Raw genomic sequence first — 23,562 nt, forward strand, 5'->3', positions numbered from 1 at the left:
TCGAGCTATCTGTTGAGCTTTAATGAACAACACTTCTTGACTTGATTCTTAGATTGATTTGCATGGCTTCAATACTAGACTTGAACTCTTTTTCCTTGAAGTACTAAACCCACTTAGATCTACCCAATTACAAGTCTAGTACATTTTGTCAAAGGATTAGCCAATTTACATAACATATGTTCTAACAATCTTCCCCTTTAGCAATCTGTGACAAAACCACAAGAAACAAATGAAGTATGATAGAAGTCATAAATCACTAAACTCATAATCACTTGTTAAATACAATAAAATCTAATCCTAACACAAACTCTTGAAAAACTTTGCAAGAAGAGAGAGTTCATGGCATGATAGATTTTGACAACCTGTCTTTCTAAAAAATTTTAAACAAAACTCATAAAGGCATCTTAGTGTGAAAAAAAAAAGATTGCATACATAAAGAAACATGTATAAAGAGAGAAAAGAAACAACACATAGAGAGATAGGTGAAAAAGAAACATACACTATATATATATATATATATATATATATACACACATATATATCAAGAATAGTACAATGTATGTCAAATGAAAGGTCACAAGACCAGTATACATTAGGTAAAAGTAAAAGAAAGAAAAGAAAATACATAATAACCTCACTACATTCCTCATAAAAGGAAAAACTCCCCCTAACAAGAAAAACCTATGCTAGCAGTCCCCCTAAATACATGAATACTCTCATCCCAAAACTACTCCCCATTTTTGTCACAAATGACAAAGGGTAAGTCACCACTGAAAGGTTATCTCATCATCACCGGAAGAGCTAGCATTCTCATCCTCATCATCATCACCAGTACCATTATCAGCATCCTCATTCACTGAAGCTTTGGGTGAAGAAGAGGGAGAAGCAATGAAGCCACCCATCTGAGCATGTCATTGAGCGATACGGCCAACATGGGTGTTCACCTAATACAACTCATCACTAAGAGTGTCAATGCGAGCATCCATGCACTCAAGCTACGCCCTGATGGCCTCAAGAGTCACACCAGTCACTAAAGAAGAAGAAGCAGAAGTGGATGGAACGGAAAGGGCTGGAGGAGTCATCATCTCGGTCTGTGGCCGCTTCGGTCGAAGCTGGGCCTTGCTCTGTCGAACAGACGTTGCGCTAATGGCTCCCATGATAGGATAGAAGGGAAAGTCAGGAAGAGGGATAGAAAAATGGAGAAGAATTTGCGTGATAGCCAAAGGAAAAATGAGTTTATCACAGGTCGCCGTCTCTCTATAGACATCGATGAGAGAAAGAATGAAGTGAGAAGGAAAGTCTATAGAGAGGTCCTCAAGGAGGGATAGCAAAAACCAAGCACGAGGCTCTGTAATGGAGTTATAGTGAGACAATGGATAAAGAACAAATGTCATCACCATATTTAGGAATCGCAGACCTTTTGCAAAGTTCGAGCATGGGGTGTTTTGGCGCTCACCCCATATGGAAGGTCTCTCACAAAAGTGAGATATGAGCTCATCTTTGGACACAACCCTCAGACGCTAATGAGCAGGGTAGTCAAGATGTGCTACCCACGAAACATGTAGTATCTTGGAAACAAGCTCCGGAGTGACTACGATACATGTACCTCTAATATGCGTAGCAAACTAAGGTATAGAGGTATCAATACCATGCATATTGGAGTAAAACTCCTGTATGATCATGATAGGACAACTCAAGGGTATCTCACAGAGAGATTCCCATTCCCGACTGTGAATGACAATGGGTAGAGCAGTATCGAAAAAATCCAATAGAACCACATGGCGCTCAGGATGAATGCCACATTTAGCAAAGTTCTCCAAGAAGTCCTTATGGGCGTTCTCATCACGGAACCGAATGTGAGAAGGAGTAGAATCAGAAAAAGATGTCCCAAAACGAAGAGGGTTCCGAGACGAAGCGGATTTGCGCTTGGGTGCCATGCGCAGTCTATCCAAAGAGAGAGAGAGGGAGAAGAAAAAGAAAAAGAAACACAATCACAACAGGGTACCAACAAGAGAGAAGAGAGGGTACGTATGCATGAACATGTGACGTGCTAAAAGAAATTAAATCATGGGTTCAACCCAATCCAAACCTTATAGCACACAATTTTCAACATTTATGCACACATCTAAAAGCATGAAACATTGTGAAAATGCAAATGGAATGCAATGCATGATCATATAGCATCAAATAAGCAACACCCAACCCAAAGGATTAAACTGGGTACTTTAGGATTAAGATGTAGCAATCTTCAAAGTGGCAGTCTACATTCATGACTTTGTATTACTACAAATATTTTATGAAGGGGTTGCATGTATAATAAAGTCTTGAGATATAATTTATTAGTAAGGTCTAGAGTGCAATTATATTTATATAGTGGTATTAATATAATTAATGGTAACTTTGAACTTGTCAAGAGTTGACAAATAAGCCCAAGGCCCATTGGAGTTAGAGTCTTATTTGTTCCCTTTTGGTCCCACTCCAAGCCACATACTAAAGCCCAATTAGAATGGCCTAAAAGGCCAGCCCAATTAGATAATCAGCTAATTATAAAGAGAGAAATACACAGTATTTTGTAAGACACTTTTGTGTGGAATGAAAGTGTGCGTATGTAAGTGAAAGCCACTTTCTTATTCTCCCTTGGAAACTGATTAAGAGACCACACTTCTTGGGTATTAAGTGGAATTGGAGTGAAGATTAAAAGTGTTCCCAAGTACTTCTAATCTTTGGCTTTTGAATTTTACCACACCAAGGTACACTCTCTTGTTCTTGAATTCTGAAATTTGCATAGTACATGTTATTAAATATGAATGAAGTAACTCCGTTCATATTCCGCTGTGTCTATTTGTATGAGATACAAATCTGTTATTTCATGTTATTTCCAACAGGTCTTATACCCAATCTTCTTCTCCTTTGTTCTACACTTTGGATTTGGGGTTTAGGGGTGTGGATGTAGCTTTTTAACTATTATCCACACCCCTAACCCTTTAAATCTTTTTCTTACATTTATTTTGCTCTTTTTGCCTTAATAACATGATTTATTACTTTTCTTAGCATGATTCTTGCTTTATCTTGCTTCTAACATGTTCTTAGCTTAGATCCATGTTCTTCTAGGCTTGTTGGCATGTTATTTGTCTCGATCTACGTGCTTTATGCTTTATGCCATGTGTTTATGCCTATATTTATCTTTCTCATGTGTTGTTTGACTAGATCCACATGTTTCTATGCTTGTCCACATGTCTATTTGTCTTTCCTACATGCCCTATGCTTTATGCCATGTTTTCCCATGTTTTGTAGCCCTTTTCATTCTATGTTGATGTTAGAATTACGTGCTCACATGCTTGTATGATATTATTTGATATGTCTTGCTTAGGTCTATGTGTTTATACACGTGTTTCCATGCTACGTGGTTAGATCCTTGTCTTCACATGCTTGTATGCTTGGATTCATGTTCTTCCATGTTTATATTCTAGATCTACATGTTTACATGCATGTTTCTATACCTATATGTCTAGATCTATGTTTTCACATGCCTACGTGCATAAATCTATGTTCTCTACATGCTTTATGCCATCTTCCATGTGCTTGTGTGCTTCATTCCATGTTTGTGTGCCTAGACCTAGGCCTTGTTTGTCATGTCATGTGCTATTGTAGCCCTTTTGTCACTTTTGTCTCTCTTTCTTGTGTTTTGGCCGTTCGGTAGGATTTAGACCTTGACCCCTTATGGTCTTGGTCATCATCCGCACACCTCGACATATATCAAAGGGTTTGGATCACCCCATTTGCATGTCTATGCTTGGTTACTTCTATGCTCTATCTTCCATGTTAGTCTCTCTAGTTCTAGGGTTTGCCACGTTTGACACCCTTAGCGGGTTTGTGGTTGTGTGGTTACATATGACGCCCTTGAGGCCTAGTTTGGGTGTAATCACTTGGGATACATCTCTGAATGCCGAGTTGCTCCGTATGTACCCATCCCTTTTTCTGCTCCCACCCATTAGCTTTCTATGCATCTTTACACGCTTGCTTACATGTCCATGCATGAGTCTTTCTTGCTAGTGTGTCGTCCTTGCTTCAACACAATGAAGTTATGGACATTCAATCCAAACCTACATTTGTCCCTCGCGGACACCACCTTCTATTTGCTTTCTTGCTTGTTTGCTTGTTTTCTTGTTTCTTTGCTTGCCATGTTTATCATGCTTATTTGCTTTATGCCCCTTTCATATATCTCTGCATCTTTTCCTTTCATTGCTTGTTTGTTGGTTTCTTGTCTTTGCCTTTGCATGTACACACATGGAGCGAGGACACATGGGGCTAAGGCACGGTCTCCTAGGCGGAAGCAAAAAGGGCGCGGATGCAAGCATGTAAATATGAGCCGAGCTGCTATGTTTAGTAGGTTAAGGGGTCTAGCCTCTCCCATTTGGTTATGTACTCTTTTAAACCCCCTTCCTTCCTCCCTCATTTCTCTCTTAGATAGGTTGTATTAGGTATATCATGTCGTGTACCATTCGTCCTCATCTCTAGAGTTTGGCGACCCCCATTTACTTTCCTGCACCTATATTTTGGGCTATGCTCTAGAGATGTAGGCATTTACTTTCCTGCTCTGTGTGCTTACATTGTGCATGATGTGTATACCTGCTCCCCCCTTTCGATGTGATTGTCACAGTCCGTGTCACCTAAGGCAAAGCGATGCCTAATTTTCGCTGCGAAAGTAAGGTGACATGTCACCGTATTTTTGCCGTGGAAATCTGGTACTTTGCCTGGATGCCTTAGGAAAGCATAGATTGAGACCACATCCTTTCAAAAGCAAAACCTCAAAGCCCCCATGCATGCAAAGCCCCAAAAGCCAATGCCAAAATTGTGTTTTTACTGCCAATCTCTGAAAATTAAGGTTTTATCAAAACAAATGACTATCCTTGGACAGGCGTTGTGGGGTGCCTAATACCTTCCCCACACGTAACCAAACTTCCGGACTCAAGAATCAAGATTTTTTGTCATCCATATTAGATTAAGAAAAATGTCATTTTTCTTAGCCTAGGATTGGTAATAAAATCAACTAAAATAGGTGACCAATCACACCTTAGAAAAACCCAATGATTGGTGGCAACTTCACTCACCTTTGGTAATCCCTTAAAATTTGGCCAAGATTCCCGCCATACTACCAAAGGTAGACACCTGCCCTCCTCCATCGAGAGAGAGAGAGAGCACCCGAAGCTCCGCGCGAACCACGCACCATCATTTCGAGAGGAGCTTCCAACGGGCCCTGCGTGCGGGTGGTCGAACGAATGCCCAACAATGGTTATCCGTCTCGAGGCCGGGCGTCGACAGGCCTTAGGGCCTTGCTTTTTATAGGCCTTTCTTTCTCATGAGCTTTTGAGTGCGAATTTGTAAAATCGAACATCAACAATATTTAAAATAAATAAAAATTGATTTTTTTTTTTTGTTGAATTTTCTTTTACATAGCACAGTGCTCTTGCATGGATTAACATTCTCATTAATGCAACCAAAAAAAAAAAATCGTCTCTGCCCTATTAACTGAAGTGCACATGAGACAATTACACAACTTTTACGTCACTAATCTATCACTCGCATGTATAATTGTAGTAAGCACAGATAGCTTTATTTAGATGATGACCATCAAATCTACCATTGTAGATATGATCGAATCATTAATTTATTAGTGATAATGTTATTCGAAGTACCCGCTGGATGATGATGATGATGATGATGATGATGATGATGTACTCAAAAACTAGATAAAAAATTTCTAAAAAATTTATTGGTACGTATTCTTGGACTGCAAGTTTATTAATTCTAATTCCGACCAAACTAAAGAATTTCCGATAAATGCTAACTCAGTCAGATAATCACTACATAATTCTATTTATTTTTTTACCGTAAAAGGCATAAGATAGGGTTATTGTATATGGTAACTAGTATTTGGGATATGGAATTGGTATTTTCCCATTTGGTACTAGGTATAACTAAAATAGTTGACTAAGAAAAAATTTATAAAAAAAAACTAAAGTGGTTTATTTTTTTTAGTGTTTTAATGGTAACTTGTTATTTATATTCATGAATAACAAAACTTAAATATAGTACTTTAGTTGCCACTTTTAAAATTTTTCTTTTAAAATTTAGTATTTAACTAAAAAATATACATTTTTATTCTATATAGCAAAATTTTAGAAGAAGAATTTAAAAAATAGCGCTGAAGTCAAGTATTCTATCTTTTTAATGTTTCTATAATATTAATTAACAAAAATATTTTTAATGAAATAAATACTAGAAGTCAAATTTATTTATGGACGATTTGAAATGGAAACAAAAATGAAAGAAGGTCACGTGAACAGAATGAAAAACAGTGACAGAAACAAATGACCAATGAGAGGTCTTTTCGTTTCCTACCTACCTCATCAACGAATGTCTTGCTCTTGCTCTTTCTCTTGCTCTTGCTTCAGCCTCAAGTCACTACTCTGTGTTGCCCAACTCATTTAAAACCGTGGTCCCCGTAAAATGCTAAAATATTCTATCCTTTTTCAGCTTCTAAATTATCACTCTTCACTAATTAAAATTTTTAAATTGTTTTTTAAAAAATACACATAATTTTTCAAAGGTAAATAATTCAAATGGTAGGGCTGTGTTTAGCTCCAAATTAAAAATTCAACTTGTTCTACTATTTAGTTTATTTTTGATATTGTTCATGGCATCACTGCACATTTTAGTATTATTCATGAGTTTCACTGTACTATTTCAGCTAACTTTTACTTTTATCTATAGTACTTTCAGCAAAAAAATTTCAGTTTTAATAAAATAAGCAAATCCTAAACAAACTCTTAATTATACTAATTAGTGTAGTATCAAATAAAAAAATGAATTTTCTTTTTACTGACAAAAAAAAATTAGTTCTCATACAACAAAAACAAAATATTCTACGTACAATTGGTCTAACAACATTTTATTAGATTTTTTTTTATTTTGACTTCTTTTATTTCCTTTTTATTATCAGTTTCATTCTAGAGCAACATTATTACAATAAATTTTTTATCTATAGTATTTTCAGTAAAAAGTTTTCAATTTCAACAAAATAAGCGGATCTCAAACAGACCCTTAGTTATACTAATTAGTATAATATCAAATAAAAAATGATTTTTTTTTTACTGATAAAAAAAAAAAGTAGTTCTCAGAAAACAAAAACAAAATATTCTAAGTACACTTGGTTTAACAACATTTTTATTAGATTTTTTTTTTTTTTGGGTATTTTGACTTCTTTTATTTCCTTTTTGTTATCAGATTCATTCTAGAGCATCATTATTACAATAAATTTTATGTGTTTATTTTTTAAATTAAAATAAAATAGAAATTAAAACTTTTATTTATTATAATATAGATGCACCAGTTACTACATCAGTTTATACTTTAAAACAAAAAATTGTATTTTCAAAAAAGTATATTACGTTTTATTATTTTTCGACCAATGAAATTAATACAAATCTAGGGGACAGCACATTTTCTACTTAAGCAATTTAGAAGGAATTGTGATCATTTGTTTTCTTCCTTTGATAATGCTAGACAATGATTGTTTAAATTGCAAATAAAATAATATATGAAGTGAGGTCAATGTATCTAAGATATATAAAGTTATATACCATCATTAAATTAATTGAAAAGTTTTTACCTTTAACCAAGAAAAAAAAAACCCTTTTCACTAAAAAAAATTTAAAATTATATTATTAACACTTAAAAGGATACGAAAGAGTTTATTTTTCTTATTTGCAAATCCTCATCTTGTGGGTTCCATGAGCTGGATTCCTTATCTTTGAGTTTATATCTAAAATTATGAAAACAAGTGTATTATTTAGAACTCGTTTGGTAGAAGTATTTAAGTATTGTTATTTAATTTTTAGTACTGCAAAAATACTTGTTTAAGTGTTATAAAATACATGTTATAAGTAGTATTGTTGTTTAAATACTGAAAACTGTTATTTAAAAGCAAAAACCAAAACAACTCCTTAGTGTTTGTTCTTTGGCTATCAATGCCAAGTTGAAATTTATAAATAGTGAATCAATTATATTTTTGTCTAAAAATCCACATTAAAGAAATCTGAAATTCAAATAATTTCTTAAAATAATCCAAAAATTTTGGAATAAAAAATGTTTTTTTAAAAAGAAAGGAATAAAAAAGGTTAGATGCTTGGTTGGCAAGGGAAAAAAAAAAAGCTGACGCTTAGATATAAGCAATTAATTAATTTTTTTTTTAAATTGGTGTGGCGATAATCAATGCTAATTAGTACTAATTTAGTATAACGCAAATCCAATTTAATTTAAAATAATGGAGTTTTAAACAACAGTCAAAGTTAACCACTGACACGTCTGTCACCATATGATATCAAATCACCATTCACAAACAGAAGTGGTCCCCTCTCACGTGACCCGTATCTCAGAGGCAAAAAATTGTTTTGCCTGTGAAATTCAGTTTGTCACCATATTTAAAAAAAAAAAAAAATCAAATTGTCACACAAAGTTGTTTCTTGGGGAGCAAGGTCAATCGAAGGGCCACACTGTTTTCTATTCCACGTGGCCGAATCACAACGCTACATTCAAAATGCGGCGAGTCGTCACTCGACATTGGAATCTCCGCCTATTTATTATTTATTTGGATTTGAACGACAAAAAAAAAAGTGTAAAAGTTCAAAATTCTGTAGTTTTAAATACTCCTATAAATACTAGTCTTTTTTTCAAAAAATAATAAATATTACTCGTCAAACTGACTACAAATTATTTTTGCTTTGTTTTATAATAACATTATTTGATGGTCATGTTAACCAGGGGTAAGGACAATTATTAATAAGAATCGGTTAATGAATGCCTTTAAGATATATAATAATTATTAATTTTATGAAAAATTAAAAAAAGTGTCAAAAAATAAGTCAGTCACTCTCTCCCTTTTTCATAAAAAACTTCTTAGAATAATTTACTAATGTAATGTTAATATACTTTTTTTAATAAATCATTTATAAAAAGTTTTGACATCACTTTCGTGAAAAATATAAAAAGTGCTAAAAAAATTAAGGGTGTTTGATAGCGTAGTTTGAGATGAGATTTTTGTAATTTTTTAAAATACATGTAGATGAAAAAGTGTGTGAAAAAGTGTGTAATGTTATTTAAAATATAAAAATGTGAGTTTGAACTTAGAAACCAAACAGACCCTAAATCTCTTAAAAATTTTCTAAACATATTTTTTAATCAATACCCTTAAAGTATCTCTGAACAAAATGTGAAATTGAGTGTATTCTTACTTAAATGATGTTTCTTATATTTTTCTTTTAAAATTTTGCTACGTAGATTTTATATCATTGGATGGAATTGTATTTTTTAGTTAAATAACGATATGGCACTTAAGTAACCGTACCTATTTTGTTTTTTCAATATATATAAAAGTGATTTTAATTTTTAAATTAAAATTTAAAACCAAAACATAAAAAAAAAAATGTATATATATATATATAAACAAAAAAAGTAGAGTAATTAGGATTCTGCTATAAAACAGGGATTCTTTAGCCTTTTGAGTTTTGACTCATCTCTTTCTCTGCAACTCCAAACTTCTTCTCCACCTTCACAAACCTCAGATTGGGTAATCCTTGTCTGGAAAAACAAAAACCTCTTTCTGTTTCACATCTTAGAATGCAAAAGACTGTCAAAAACACACATCCAATCTCTTCTTCAATTCAACCATGAATGATTCTGTGAAGTACACAGAACACAGGAAAATCACTAATAAGCTGGTGAAATCTTTGGGCACACAGTTTCCTGTACCCAATGCCGAGAAACCCAAAATCGTTCGGATCTCAGTCACAGACGCTGACGCCACAGACTCTTCGGGCAGTGAAGACGAAAAGGAAGCATCAATTCATCGACACAGACACAGAGTGAAGAGACTGGTTAACGAGATCAGAATCGAAGATTTCTCGCATTATGTTTCAAGCAGAGCTGAGCCCAAAACAAAACAAGCCTCCTCGGCTGTGAAGAGGTTTCGAGGCGTTCGGCTAAGGCCATGGGGGAGATGGGCAGCAGAGATCAGAGACCCACATCAAAAAGTTCGAATTTGGTTGGGTACATACGATACGGCTGAAGAGGCTGCCTTGGTTTATGACAAAGCTGCTATTCGAATCAAAGGCCCAGACGCACACACCAATTTTCTCAAACCTCCGGCTCCAGAACAGGTGGTTGTGTCTGGTGATTATGATTCTGGGCAAGAGAGCAATCAAATAATGAGTGTCTCTCCGGTAAGTAGTAGTAGTTGTTGTAAAACCCAACAAAAACCAGATATTGATGTTGGGAATTGTTATGATTGTGATAATTCTGGGAAAGACTCACAGTCTCATTCTCATAGTGTTTATTCTCCAACCTCTGTTCTCAGATTTCAACCTGTTGAACTTGGGACAGAGGCAGAGAGTGATTGGAAACCAGTAGCTGAAGAAATGGATTTTCGGTGTTTTAATGATTACTGTTTCGATTCTCAAACTCTGCAAGCACCACCACCACCGATGTTTTTGGATGATGATATGAGGGTACAGGAGACATATATTAAAGAAGAAGATTTTTGTGATATTTCTGTTGATGTTTTAGATGCTGATTTTGGGTCTTGTAAATGGGATGTGGAAGATTACTTTCAAGATCCTTGCTAAGTTAAAAAGAGCAGAGCATTGTTTGTGGGTTTGTGTGCTTGTGCTTGTTAGTAGTAAATTAAATGGTGCAAAACCAAGTTTTGTTGAGTGCTTAAATTATATAAAACGGTGGTAAATTTTATTAGTGTGGCCTTTCTTTTCTTTTTTTTGCTTCATTTTGTGGCTTTGTGCAAACTCCATAAACCAAAAATTGTGAGTACTATGCAAATATGCAATCAATGGAAATGGAAATGGAAATGGGCAATGGCCTTTTGTGTCTTTTTCTGCTTTTATTTTCTGTATGACTCAACTTGTTTGAGTTGATGAGATATTTTTCCGATGTGGGATACAGTGGCTCGGGGCTCAAAAGGAAGCCCACTTGTTAAAAAAGTAGTTTCAATTGCATGTTCAATGGTTGGGCAGCTTAGGCACTTGAGAACCATACGCTCTTTCTGCGTTTTGTTAGCCACTCTTTTAGAGGTCAGACGTCCATATCCAAACCATGTTCCTAATACCATGTTGGAGTATGATTTTTTTTTTTTTTTAAATCGTTTCCGCCAATTTACCAACTACTAAAAGACAAAGATTTATTCATGTACGGAGACCCATAAGCAAGCATGGCTCCCTTTCTTTAATATATATATATATATATATAACAATGAAGGAAACTTGATTCACAAGCATTTCGAAGATAACACGATTAATGTGGGTTATTGCATTATCGCTTCCTCGCAACAACTTCAAGAGCCAATAACATAAACAAAAACAAAAAACCGATTGGGATTGAGTCATTCACTGATTACAATTACACTATAAATTATATAAGTTTTGTTGGTGAAAACCTAACACTTGGGACATTGTGATTTATTATGTTTTTAGCTAACTTATTTGTATTATGCATTTTTTGTCTCACTTTATATAAATAAGTTGGAACCAAATAAATTGGTCAAATACACACTTAAATGCGCTTGGCCTCACTGAAAAATAAAAAAGTTTGCCTATGCTTTGAAATGTTTCAAAGCTGAAAGACAATGTTGTTAGAGAAATTATTATTTGTTCATTTGGGAATTCTGTAGGGCTATTTGGTAATGTTATTCTAGTAACGTTGTTTGTATTTTTTGAAAATATGTGTGGTTGAAAAAATGTGTAAAAATACGTATAATATTATTTAAAAACTGAAAAGTGTTGCTTAAACTACCGTACCAAACGGTCATGTAGTTTTCGGTAACTTATTTGTATAGGGTTTATTAAAAGATATAATTTTTGATGATTTTTATATTTCAATTTGTCACAAAAAGTTAAAAGTTGGCATGTTTTCAAAGAAATTAGGACCCGTTTGGTAGAGGAGTTTAAGTAACGTTATTTGTAGTTTTTTGAAATACATGTGGATAAAAAAATATGTGAAAATGTGTATAATGTTGTTTAAAAACTGAAAATGTGAGTTCTAACTACTCTACTAAACAGACCTTAGTTTTGTTATTTTTATAAAAATAAAAAATAAAGTAAACAAAAAAACATAGAGAAAAGGGTAAAAAAAACTAAAAGCTAAAAAATTTCAACCAAATGGACACTATGTATGAGTTGGATAGGGTCCATACAAAGTGAGAGAGGTACTCCATAACAAATATTGAGATACATGACATACCAACTTGTTAGAGTATTGTCAATATTTTTTCTGTGGATGAAAATAGTTATAAATAGAATAAATTACAAAATATTCTTCTAAAGTTTGTAATTACCTGAATTATATACTCCAAAGTCTCACCAACTTGATGAGATGAGAGGGCAAAAACATCACTCAATCGGCGGTGTCATGGTACCTACCACCAAGTTGAAGTCTTGAAAGTTGGAAAAAATGAAATCCATAAATAAAAGGCAAGAACCACAGGATGAAAGCAAGCAAAACCCACGTCACAGCATGGATTTTGTGTACTACAAATGAAACATGGTGGGCTCCACAGATATCAAGTCAAATTGACCCATTTAGATAGATAGTATCTGACGAGGCCCAATTGCAGGCTGTCTGGTGAGGTGATGCAGCTTGCTCTCTTTGTCCCTCTGCTCTTCCCCAGACTCTAGAAACAATAAAAATAAATAAATATACTGACAAAGAGTCTTTTTCTTTTACATAAAATTTAATAATAATAAAATAAAATAAAAAACTCTTGGAAAAGGGAGGGTGATATATGCAATGCAATGCAATTAATAGAGACTAGGCCCATGGCTTTTCTTTTTTTAAGAAATTCCAAGACAGAGACACTGCCAGCTTTGCTTTTCAGGTGAAAATCCCGGCGTGCTTCCTGAATCTCCGTCCACTGATATGAATGTCTTTTCCTCTCTGGTCAAATTTTACTACAAAAAGTGTTTTAGCTAAATTTATTAGCAATTGCAGGTCTCAATTATTGGTACATGTATCTGTATCTGTATCTGTATCTGTATCTGTATGTATCTCTCTCTCAGTCTCTATGACTCTATGTCCTCCTGTAAGAGTAAGAATGTGGAAAAAGAGGTTTTCACATCAGACCCACTTGCATGCCTGTCCATTGTTCAAAATCAAATCAAACATCAAACCCCACCTCAATCTTCAAAGTTCAAAGCCAGTTAAAATATATATATAAAATAAAAATTAAAAAAATATGAACCTACAACCCCATTCATGAAAGTGCAGCATCAACCACTAACGGAGTTCAATTGAAAAAGACAGTTTAGATCTTTGTCTTCTTTGATGTTTACATTTTTTAAGACAATGACAAAATAATAACTTCTAACATGAGAGGTCATGTTTCTGTTTCGTCTACACCAGCGGTTTATATATAGTCATTTGAAAATGGATCACTTAATTTTAACTCATGTCTATTTTAAAATGCATTTGAAAGTGAAATCCAATGTGACTTTGAGTTTTCACACTCTGTGCTGTATGTTTTCTCAAGGAAATTTGCTTTACATGATTGTGGTTATAAGTGAAAGTGGAAACTGCTCTCTTAAGTTAAAAGTGAAAACAACTTATTTTTATTGTTGGTGACATGACTGTCATTTCTTCTTCAATGTTATTTGCTGGATTTGAAAATTACAGCTCAAATTCAAACTCTATAAGCACATTCAATTTTTAGGAGTCAACTATTTGCAATCAAACTTTATCATACGATTTTAATTATATTATGTTTTGGAACCAATCATTTGTTCAAAATATCAAAGATAATGCAATTCATAATTGTTGGCTAGTTCGTTTCAGTCTCATTTAGTCGAATTATGGATGTTAAAACAGATATTTAGTTATGACTTTTATCTTTATCTTCATTTAAAAAAAATTATGAGGTAAAAAAAAGTTGTAGTATGATAAAATTTCAACTTATAACATTTGTTTCATAATAATTGCTCATTAATAACAGGTCTAACCATCTAAGACACTAATTTATTTTTGGTATAGATAAAAATTAAATCTCAAATTTTTTATTCCACAACAAACTAACTAGAAACTCTTAATTAAACCTTAATATGAAAATTGTAAATAAAGGAGTAAGACACACAACCCAACGATTAAATAATTTAACCACCCTTGCCATATACCATAACCATAGGATGTAAGAGTTACTATTTAGCAATTTACCAACTTTAAATATCGCTATAATCCTCCATAACTAATTCTATACTCTTAATTTCCTCAAAAAAAAAAAATCTCCTTAATATATATATATATATATATATATATATATATATATATATATTAATAACCAAAGTTCAGAGAAAATTCAATTAGATTTTAATTGAATTTTCAATTTTATGTCACGTGTTCCATTTAATTTTCAATTTTGTTCCTAATGAATTATTTAGTGCAAAAATCAAAGAGTTCAAATATAATTAGATTCTAAATTAGATTTTAGTTAGAGTCCAATTTTTTGTCGTATGTCCATTTATTTAAAAATAAATAAAAAATTTGGCAAGTCAATTATTAGGTGCAAAAACTAAAGAGTCAAAGTCCAATTAAATTATAAATTATATATATATAATGAAAAATCATTACATATTTTAGAAATGTATGGTTTAAAAAAAATCTAAGCTAATAGATGAATAATTTGAACATCTTTTTGAAAAAAAATGTATAATTTAAATTGTAATTATTTCTAATTGTACCCATGCTACATATTACTGTAGATACTCCCATCCCAAGTCAATATAATCAAATTGCTGGAGGCTTATCAATGTTTCTATAAAATCCTATTGAACCTAATCAAAAGTCTACACCAACGGATCATCATATCAGTTATCAAATTCAAAGTTGCGATAAGAATTTATATCAACGCCACCTTACGAAGCCGCTATCTAGGATCAAAACTTGAGGCTAAGGGAGTGTTTGGATTTCATGTTTCCATAACTCATAACTCTATAACTCAAAAATTATGGAACCCATGACTGAGAAGCTTGTTTGGATTTTGTTTCCAGTTATTGTTTCCATCACTCAAAAATGTGTTTTCAGTTTCCAAAACTCAGTTTTCAATGGCATTTTCGGAATTAAACACACACTAGGGACCCATTAGCCGCAACTTTTGACTCACTCTCTTTTTTTCTTTTTTCTTTATTCTCCACTTTTCTTTCTTCTTTCTCGGTTCTTCAGTTCATTCTTTTCTTCTTTTCTTTTTTTCCTTCCTTTTCGCCTTTCTCATCTCAGTTTGTTCTTCTTCTTCTTCTTCTTCTTTTCCTTCCTTTTCCCTTGTTTTTCTTTGTTTTTCTCTTCATTTTCCCCCTGTTTTTCTCACAGACCAATGGAGATCTTCAAAATACACAGAAAACCCCAACTTAAAAAAAAAAAACAATAGAAGTGAAAGTGAAATCCAGAACAAAATTAAAATGCATAAATATATTCTAGAACAAACCCAAATTTCTCAATCATAAAAAAAAAAAAAAAAGCAAACTCAAATTTGCCCAGACCATTGATGTTGATGTTGTTGTTGCTACTGTTGTGGCTGTGGTGAGTTTTGGAGTTTTTAAGGAGCAAAACGTCGGAAACGATCGGTTGCTACTGTTGCTGCTGTCGGAACTTAGGCGCCTCGAAAACGGGCCAGCCATGGTCTTCTGGTCCATGACCGATTCGACCAGGGCTGCTCTGGCTAACACACCCAGACCCGTTGCCAGCTGAGTCAAAACGATTGGACCCATTTTTGATCTATTGAACCACGAACCACACAGAGAGAGAGAGAGTTTGAGAAAGAAGAAGAAGAAGAAGAGGCAAAGAGATTTTTTTAATTTTTTGGGTGGCATTTCATATTGTTTATTTGTTGGGTGTTTGGTGGTTTTAAGAAGAGTGGGTCTCACAGAAAGTACAAAAAATTAGGTGATGAAATGCTGAAAATATTTGTGAAACGTATGGGGTATAGAAATTGGGGTATTTTATCACCGCACACCCTTGGTGCGTTGATCACTCCACAAGTATAAGTACTTGTGGGGTGTAGAGCACAAGGGCCGAGGTTCAAGTCTCTAGAAGGGAGTTTCACACATATATACACTTAGATTAGACTAGAGTAGAAATTCTATCTTGTATCACAAAAAAAAGAAATTGGGGTATTTTGAGTGATGAATAATGAGTGATAAGTGATAAAAAAAAAAAAAAAAAAAACAAACAAACAAACAAATAGGGCCTAAGTATTTAATGGTTCAAACTTCAGAGTGTCCAAGACTACAAGGTCTTCTCAATAGCCAATATCTAAGATTGGCTATGAGCTGTCTCCAATATGCAAACCCATCAAACTGATAATGGATGGTGTTAATATAAAATAAAATCGAAATTCAATATTAAAAAAAATTATTTTAGAATAATGATATGTAACATTGTGAAGCTTTAAAAACCTATGTTACATAATACTTTAGAATAATGAAATGTAAAATAGTGAAGCTTTAAAATCTTATATTACATGATATTATGAGGTAAATTGAAAGTCAAACAACTTCAATTATATATATATATATATAGTCATTAATCCGTCCAATGCGCAAAATAATTAATAAAAATTATTTTATATATATGTTCACTTTTATTATTGGTACAATCATTTGAAACTAATCAAATTCTATAATTCGTACAAAAAACTATTGAAATATTATTTAAATAAATCCTGATTTCTTTGTCTTCTTCTATTGGATACATATTTTTTATTTGTAATTTAAGATTTTGCTCGTCAGAAATTGTTTCAATCACCATATCATTGTATAGCAAATTATAGATTATAAATGATATACATTATATACTTCACGCTTAAAAAACAGAAGAGTTTACCATATAATAATTGTATGGGTAGACCTTCAGTTTGAAGTTTTTGCTTGACTTTTTTTTCTTCAAAATATATAGTATTTAAAAATGCTTAGAGATGAGTTTTTAGTGTTACTTCGACAATCCTCCAACACACTCAATACAAAAGACATTAAAATTTAACAAAAGAAAGAGAATTGTCGGGTCTGTGTTTATAGCGCGCAAATGATGATTTTACGAAGGATTTTTTTTTTTTTTAAGAAATAAACACACACAAGATAGAGAAAAAGTGGTTTTAAGTTCTAACACAAAGGCACACTACAACTCCACTCAAAAGCGAATTGAGTTGATATGAAATAAAAATAGTGTTCATCCAAATAATAAATAATAAAAAATGTTTTTTAAAACAAATCTTCTCACAAAAAAAAAATAGAGAAAAAAAAAAAGTAAGAAATTAATTGTGTCCCAATTAAACAAACATTGTTGAAAAAACAACCAAAGAGCGCAGCAAGTAGGCTACATTCAATTGATTTATGTGTGAATGAGTGGCCCTGCCTATCTTAAAAACTGTTCAACCAAATCAAGTGAGTGAGTGAGGAAATGTTGACAACAAGCCAAGATTTTCGGAGGAATTTAATTAATTGTGGTGATCAATTAATATATAATAATAATAAATAATAATAATAATAATAATAATGAATTGAATAAATCTGACCTATATATATTATATGTGGGGCACAGTGCATTGCGGCCGCTAGCTATTCATATTTCATATACGTGCACTCGTAGTAGTAGTCAACTCTACTGATCACGATGGGACTGGCCTGGCCTGCCCTCCAGACCCAGTGCAAGTGGCCCTTGCCCTTGTGTTGTCCTATATATAAAAAAGTTTTTTTTTTTTTTTTAAATAATCAAATCTCTTAAACAATTTTATTAGTTAGATAAGGTTTGAAACTGATGGGTACTGATTTACCTTGAAGCCGTCCATAGAGGTCATTCGTGACCTAACAGTATTGCAAGCACCCCAGAAAACCTTACTTATAATCATCTCGTTTGGAGAAGAAGAGGCTAGGACGAGGTCGTCGTGACCAAGGGATAAGATGCTCGTCCAGGGTGTCGGCGATCTCGTCCTTAATAAATTCGTCCGTAGACGGAACGACCCCTATTCATGAGCTTAGCACATCCAACAAGGGGATGCTAGGACGAGGGTATCATACTTAGGAAAATCTCCGAGTATAATGTAACAATTCCTCATTTTACGCGTAACTTCCAGGTATCCGTTGTAGTACATAACTCCTAAGCGGTTATGGAAGTTATTTTTAAATACTTATGCCTCCTTGAATCCAGGGGAGGTTATAATTCTGATAACCATCTATTAGAACACTATATAAAGGCTTATTCAGACAAAGCAAATGTATGTTATGATTGCTCCCAAAAAGTTGGAACTCCAAAAATATAGAGAGAAAACTAACTTTGCCATCGGAGGGTTCTTGGCCGGCAGCCCCGGTCACCTTTGATCGCTTTTCTTTCTTTTTTCAGGCCGTTGAGAGAGCGAGTGGTCCTTTCAAGTCCGGAGCATCCAGCCTACTGATTTTCTTTGCATCATCAGTTGGCGCCGTCTGTGGGAACAAGAAGACAAGAAAAACGAACAAGCACTGTTCACTGTTCTTTTCATTCGACTGTGTTTTTGTTGTCAAGGATTAGTCTTTCCCAGATAAAAGGCTGAATGGTTCGAACAAGATCAAGGGCTACCAGCCCAGGCCACCAGGAGAGTAGGGATGCTTCTAGCAACCCCCTTCGTGATCGTAGGTCAGCGCCTGTCATGCAACCGCCTTCCATTCAACATATACAATCCATGGCCGCCGCTATGGCAGAACTGACACGTCAAAACCAGGAGTTGAATAGGGAGATCAACCTTAGGAGGCAGCGCCAAGAGGGGCACGCGGATAGACAGGCACCGAGTCAGGAAGGTGGAGGAGAAAACGTCGAGTCCGAAGATCAAACAAGGGGTACCGCTTCAAGGAGGGTGCCACACTTGGAGAAAGAGATGGACCAGATGAGAAAAGCCATGGATGAAATGAGGAAAAACATAAGGCGAGCAAACCCCGTGGATGACATGGTTCACCGAACAGACTCCCCTTTCACGGCTTCCATCAGTAGTCACCCCTTACCTCCAAAATTCAAAATGCCTTCTCTGGACTCGTATGATGGAAATCGCGACCCTTGCGATCATATTGCGACCTTCAAGACAACCATGCACCTACAAGGAGTCCCGGACGAGATTATGTGCAGAGCTTTTCCCACCACACTTAAGGGACCAGCGCGAGTGTGGTTTGGTAAGATACCCCCAAACTTGGTGGGATCATTTGAAGAGTTGAGTAAGTTGTTTGTCAACAATTTCATTGGAGGACAGCGTCACAAGCGTTCCTCCTCTAGTTTACTGACCATAGAGCAAGGGGAAAATGAGAGTTTGCGATCCTTTATCACCCGGTTTAATAGGGAGGCCTTGACGGTGGACAAGATGGATGACAAGTTATTACTGGCCGCTTTCCACAATGGGGCCAATTCTGACTTGTTCATTCATAAGCTCTACGAGCAGGAACCACAAATCATGGCCGATCTCGTCCATTCGGCCCAGAATTTTATGAATGATGAGGACGCTATCATAACCAAGAAAAGAAAACGGGCAGAACGCTCGGAAGCGAGTCACCATCGTTATTCGGATCAAGGACCTCGTCCAAAGAAAGCTCGGGCAGACGAGAGGAAAGATAAGGATGGTAAGAAGGCCAGTTCCTCCGCGAGGAATCAGCAATAAACGCCCCTGACCATGCCACTAGAGCAGGTTCTTATGCAGATCAAGGATGATCCGTCCTTAAAGTGGCCGGATAAAATGAAAGGAGACCCCAACAAGCGCAATAGGAGCAAGTACTGCCGCTTTCACAGGGACCATGGGCATGATACAGACGAGTGTTTTGACTTGAAGCAGCAGATAGAAAATCTCATTAGACAAGGAAAACTGAGGAATTTCCTTGGACGAGACCAAAGAGATGAGAAAATGAAGGCGAAGGTGAAAGAATCATCACGTCCCCTACTGGGAGAAATAAGGCTAATTATAGGAGGAAACTCGACAGCGCAGTCATCCAAGTCAAGGAAGACGTACCTGAAGGTGGTGCAGAACATCCAGCTGTCTGGACGACCTCCCAGGACGAGGGAAGTAGACCAGCAGGCTGTTACGTTCACGGACGAGGAGGCAGGACGACTTCACCACCCGCACGATGACGCGATAGTCATCACCCTACTCATCTCTGACTACATGACCAGGAGGGTGCTGATAGACAATGGTAGCTCTGCAGACATTCTCTACTACTCCGCATTCCAGCAAATGAGGCTAGGACGAGATCAGCTTCGACCAGTGAACTTGTCGTTGGTAGGATTTGGAGGAATGAAGGTGCAACCTGTGGGCACCATCACATTACCAGTGGTCGTTGGAACATATCCCCAGCAGATAACCAAGGAGGTAAGTTTCCTTGTTGTTGATTGTGCATCGTCATATAATGCAATTATTGGAATGCCAACTTTGAATAGCTGGAAGGCGGTAACCTCTACCTACCACTTGTCCATCAAATTTCCAACCGATCACGGAGTAGGCCAAGTACAAGGAGACCAGCTGGCCGCCAGAGAATGCTACTTAGCTATGCTGGCCATGGACGAGCACATTCAAGCAATGAGTATAGACGGGAGAAGGATCGCGGCGGAGCCCACTGAAGCATTAGAAGACGTCCCTTTGGACAATAACCAGCCTGAGAAGTCTACTAGAATTGGGGCGAGCATGGAAGAGGGGGCAAAGCACGCTTTGATTCGGTTTCTGAAGAGAAGCCTCGATGTCTTTGCATGGAGTCATGAGGACATGCCTGGCATTGATCTGAGCATCATTACCCATAGCCTGAATGTGTGCCCCTACTCAAAACCAGTGCGACAGAAGAAAAGGATTTTCGCTCCTGAGCGAGACAACGCCATTAAGGAAAAAGTACAGAAGTTGGTCGCCACGGAGTTCATCCGAGAGGTTTATTATCCGGATTGGTTGGCGAACGTGGTCATGGTTAAGAAAGCTAACGGCAAGTGGCGAATGTGCGTGAACTTCACTGATTTAAACAAAGCTTGCCCCAAGGATAGTTACCCATTGCCACGCATTGACCAGTTGGTTGACTCGACGGCAGGTCACAGAGTGCTTTGCTTCATGGACGTTTTCTTAGGTTACAACCAGATTCAGACGGATGAAACTGATCAAGAGAAGACCTCATTCATTATGAGCCAAGGGTTGTATTGTTACAAGGTAATGCCCTTTGGTTTGAAGAACGCAGGGGCAACTTACCAAAGGCTGGTTAACCATATGTTTCATCCTCAAATCGGGTGAAATGTGGAGATTTATGTAGACGACATACTGGTAAAGAGTCAGGACGAGGATAAACATCTGGACGACCTTCAAGAGACTTTTGATACATTGCGGCGGTACAACATGAAATTAAATCCAAGCAAGTGCGCTTTTAGAGTTTCGTCAGGAAAATTTTTGGGGTTCATGGTGTCGCACAGGGGAATTGAAGCAAATCCGGAAAAAATTCAGGCGATACTGAACATGGAACCACAAAAAAATATCAAGGAAGTCCAGTCCCTTACCGGACGGGTCGCCGCCCTTAACAGGTTTGTCTCGAAAGCTACTGATAAATGTTTGCCTTTCTTTAAAGTCCTTAGGAAGGCATTTGAATGGACAGACGAGTGTCAAAGGGCCTTCCAAGACTTGAAGACATATCTCATGACAGCGCCGCTATTGAGTCCATCTGTACCTGGGGAAGTGTTGTATTTGTATTTGGCAGTGTCCCCACACGCAGTAAGTTCGGCGTTAGTCAGAGAAGAAGGGAGAGTCCAGAAACCGGTTTATTATACAAGCCGTGCAATGAGAGGAGCGGAAGAATGATACCCGATGATGGAGAAGCTAGCATTTGCATTGATCACGGCTTCCAGGAAGCTGAGGCATTATTTTCAAGCTCACATCATCAACGTCCTAACAAACCATCCCATAAAGAAGGCAATGAACAAGTTGGAAGCTGCTGGACGATTAGTACAGTGGGCCGTTGAGCTTAGCGAGTTTGATATCAGATACCTCCCAAGGAGTGCGATAAAGGCGCAGGCATTGGCAGATTTCATCTCAGAGTTCACCCCCAGCCAGAATGAGCTGGACAAGGACGAAAGTGCTGAGAAATGGGTGATCAATGTCGACGGGTCGTCCACACTGTATGCAGGAGGAATTGGGGTTATACTGAAGTCCCCCGAGGGTGACAGGCTGGAGTATGCAGCTCGTCTGCAGTATCAAACTACCAACAACGAGGCTAAGTACGAGGCTCTACTCAAGGGATTGGAGTTGGCTAAGTCTCTAGGGACGGAGTCGGTAACAATCAGAGGAGATTCTCAGCTGGTCGGTAACAGACCATCCCATAAAGAAGGCAATGAACAAGTTGGAAGCTGCTGGACGATTAGTACAGTGGGCCGTTGAGCTTAGCGAGTTTGATATCAGATACCTCCCAAGGAGTGCGATAAAGGCGCAGGCATTGGCAGATTTCATCGCAGAGTTCACCCCCAGCCAGAATGAGTTGGACAAGGACGAAAGTGCTGAGAAATGGGTGATCAATGTCGACGGGTCGTCCACACTGTATGCAGGAGGAATTGGGGTTATACTGAAGTCCCCCGAGGGTGACAGGCTAGAGTATGCAGCCCGTCTGCAGTATCAAACTACCAACAACGAGGCTGAGTACGAGGCTCTACTCAAGGGATTGGAGTTAGCTAAGTCCCTAGGGACGGAGTCGGTAACAATCAGAGGAGATTCTTAGCCGGTCATTAATCAAGTAAACGGAATGTGTGATGCTAAGGAAGATCGAATGAAGAAATACCTCAACAAAGTGAAACGACTCGCACGAAAATTTTCAGCTGTAAGTTTTGTTCAACTACCGAAGGAGGAAAATACGGAAGCGGACGCCTTGGCAAAAGTAGCTTCGGCAGGGGTGACGGACGAGTACGACAACATCCAATACATGCCGAGCATAGACATCCCTGACATACAGCAGGTAGGAGAAGGAGAAGATTGGATGAGTCCAATTATGATCTATCTCAAAGAAGGAAGGCTTCTAGAGGACAAGGATGAAGCGAGAAAGTTGAGGGTCAGGGCAGCCAAGTACGTCCTCATAAATGAAGTACTATACAAGTGAGGTTTTTTCCAACCTTACTTAAGGTGCTTGGCTCCTGACGAGTCAAACTATGTTCTAAGAGAAGTTCGTGAAGGAGCATGTGGAAATCATTCAGGAGCAAGGTCGCTAATCCATAAAATCGTCTGTGCCGGCTACTACTGGCCTACAATGCAGGCAGATGCTAAAGCCTATGTCAAGGTATGTGACCAGTGTCAACGCTACAGTAATGTACCTAGGCAGTCGTCAGAATACCAGACCCCAATGATAGCCCTATGGCCCTTCGCACAGTGGGGACTGGATATCCTAGGCCCTTTCCCCATGGGAACCCGGCAAATGAAGTTTCTGGTGGTAGGAATCGATTACTTTACTAAGTGGGTAGAAGCCGAACCTCTCACAGCAATCACTCAGCAAAATGTGAAAAAAT

General features: G+C 36.6%; 1 protein-coding gene across 1 annotated transcript; it reads left to right on the top strand.

Annotated features, from left to right (window-relative positions):
• Positions 1-9,556: 9,556 nt before the first annotated feature.
• On the top strand, positions 9,557-10,806 carry LOC142615517 (ethylene-responsive transcription factor CRF5-like). Its single transcript, XM_075788255.1, has one exon. The coding sequence runs from the start codon at positions 9,729-9,731 to the stop codon at positions 10,680-10,682; it is 954 nt and encodes a 317-aa protein (XP_075644370.1). The 5' UTR covers positions 9,557-9,728; the 3' UTR covers positions 10,683-10,806.
• The last annotated feature ends 12,756 nt before the right edge of the window (positions 10,807-23,562 follow it).

This window comes from Castanea sativa, chromosome 11 (assembly GCF_040712315.1).
Source record: "Castanea sativa cultivar Marrone di Chiusa Pesio chromosome 11, ASM4071231v1".
In the NCBI taxonomy this organism is placed as follows: domain Eukaryota; kingdom Viridiplantae; phylum Streptophyta; class Magnoliopsida; order Fagales; family Fagaceae; genus Castanea; species Castanea sativa.

Excerpts from the sequence above, each read along its gene's own strand:
- LOC142615517 (XM_075788255.1), top strand. The coding sequence starts at position 9,729 with ATGAATGATTCTGTGAAGTACACAGAACACAGGAAAATCACTAATAAG.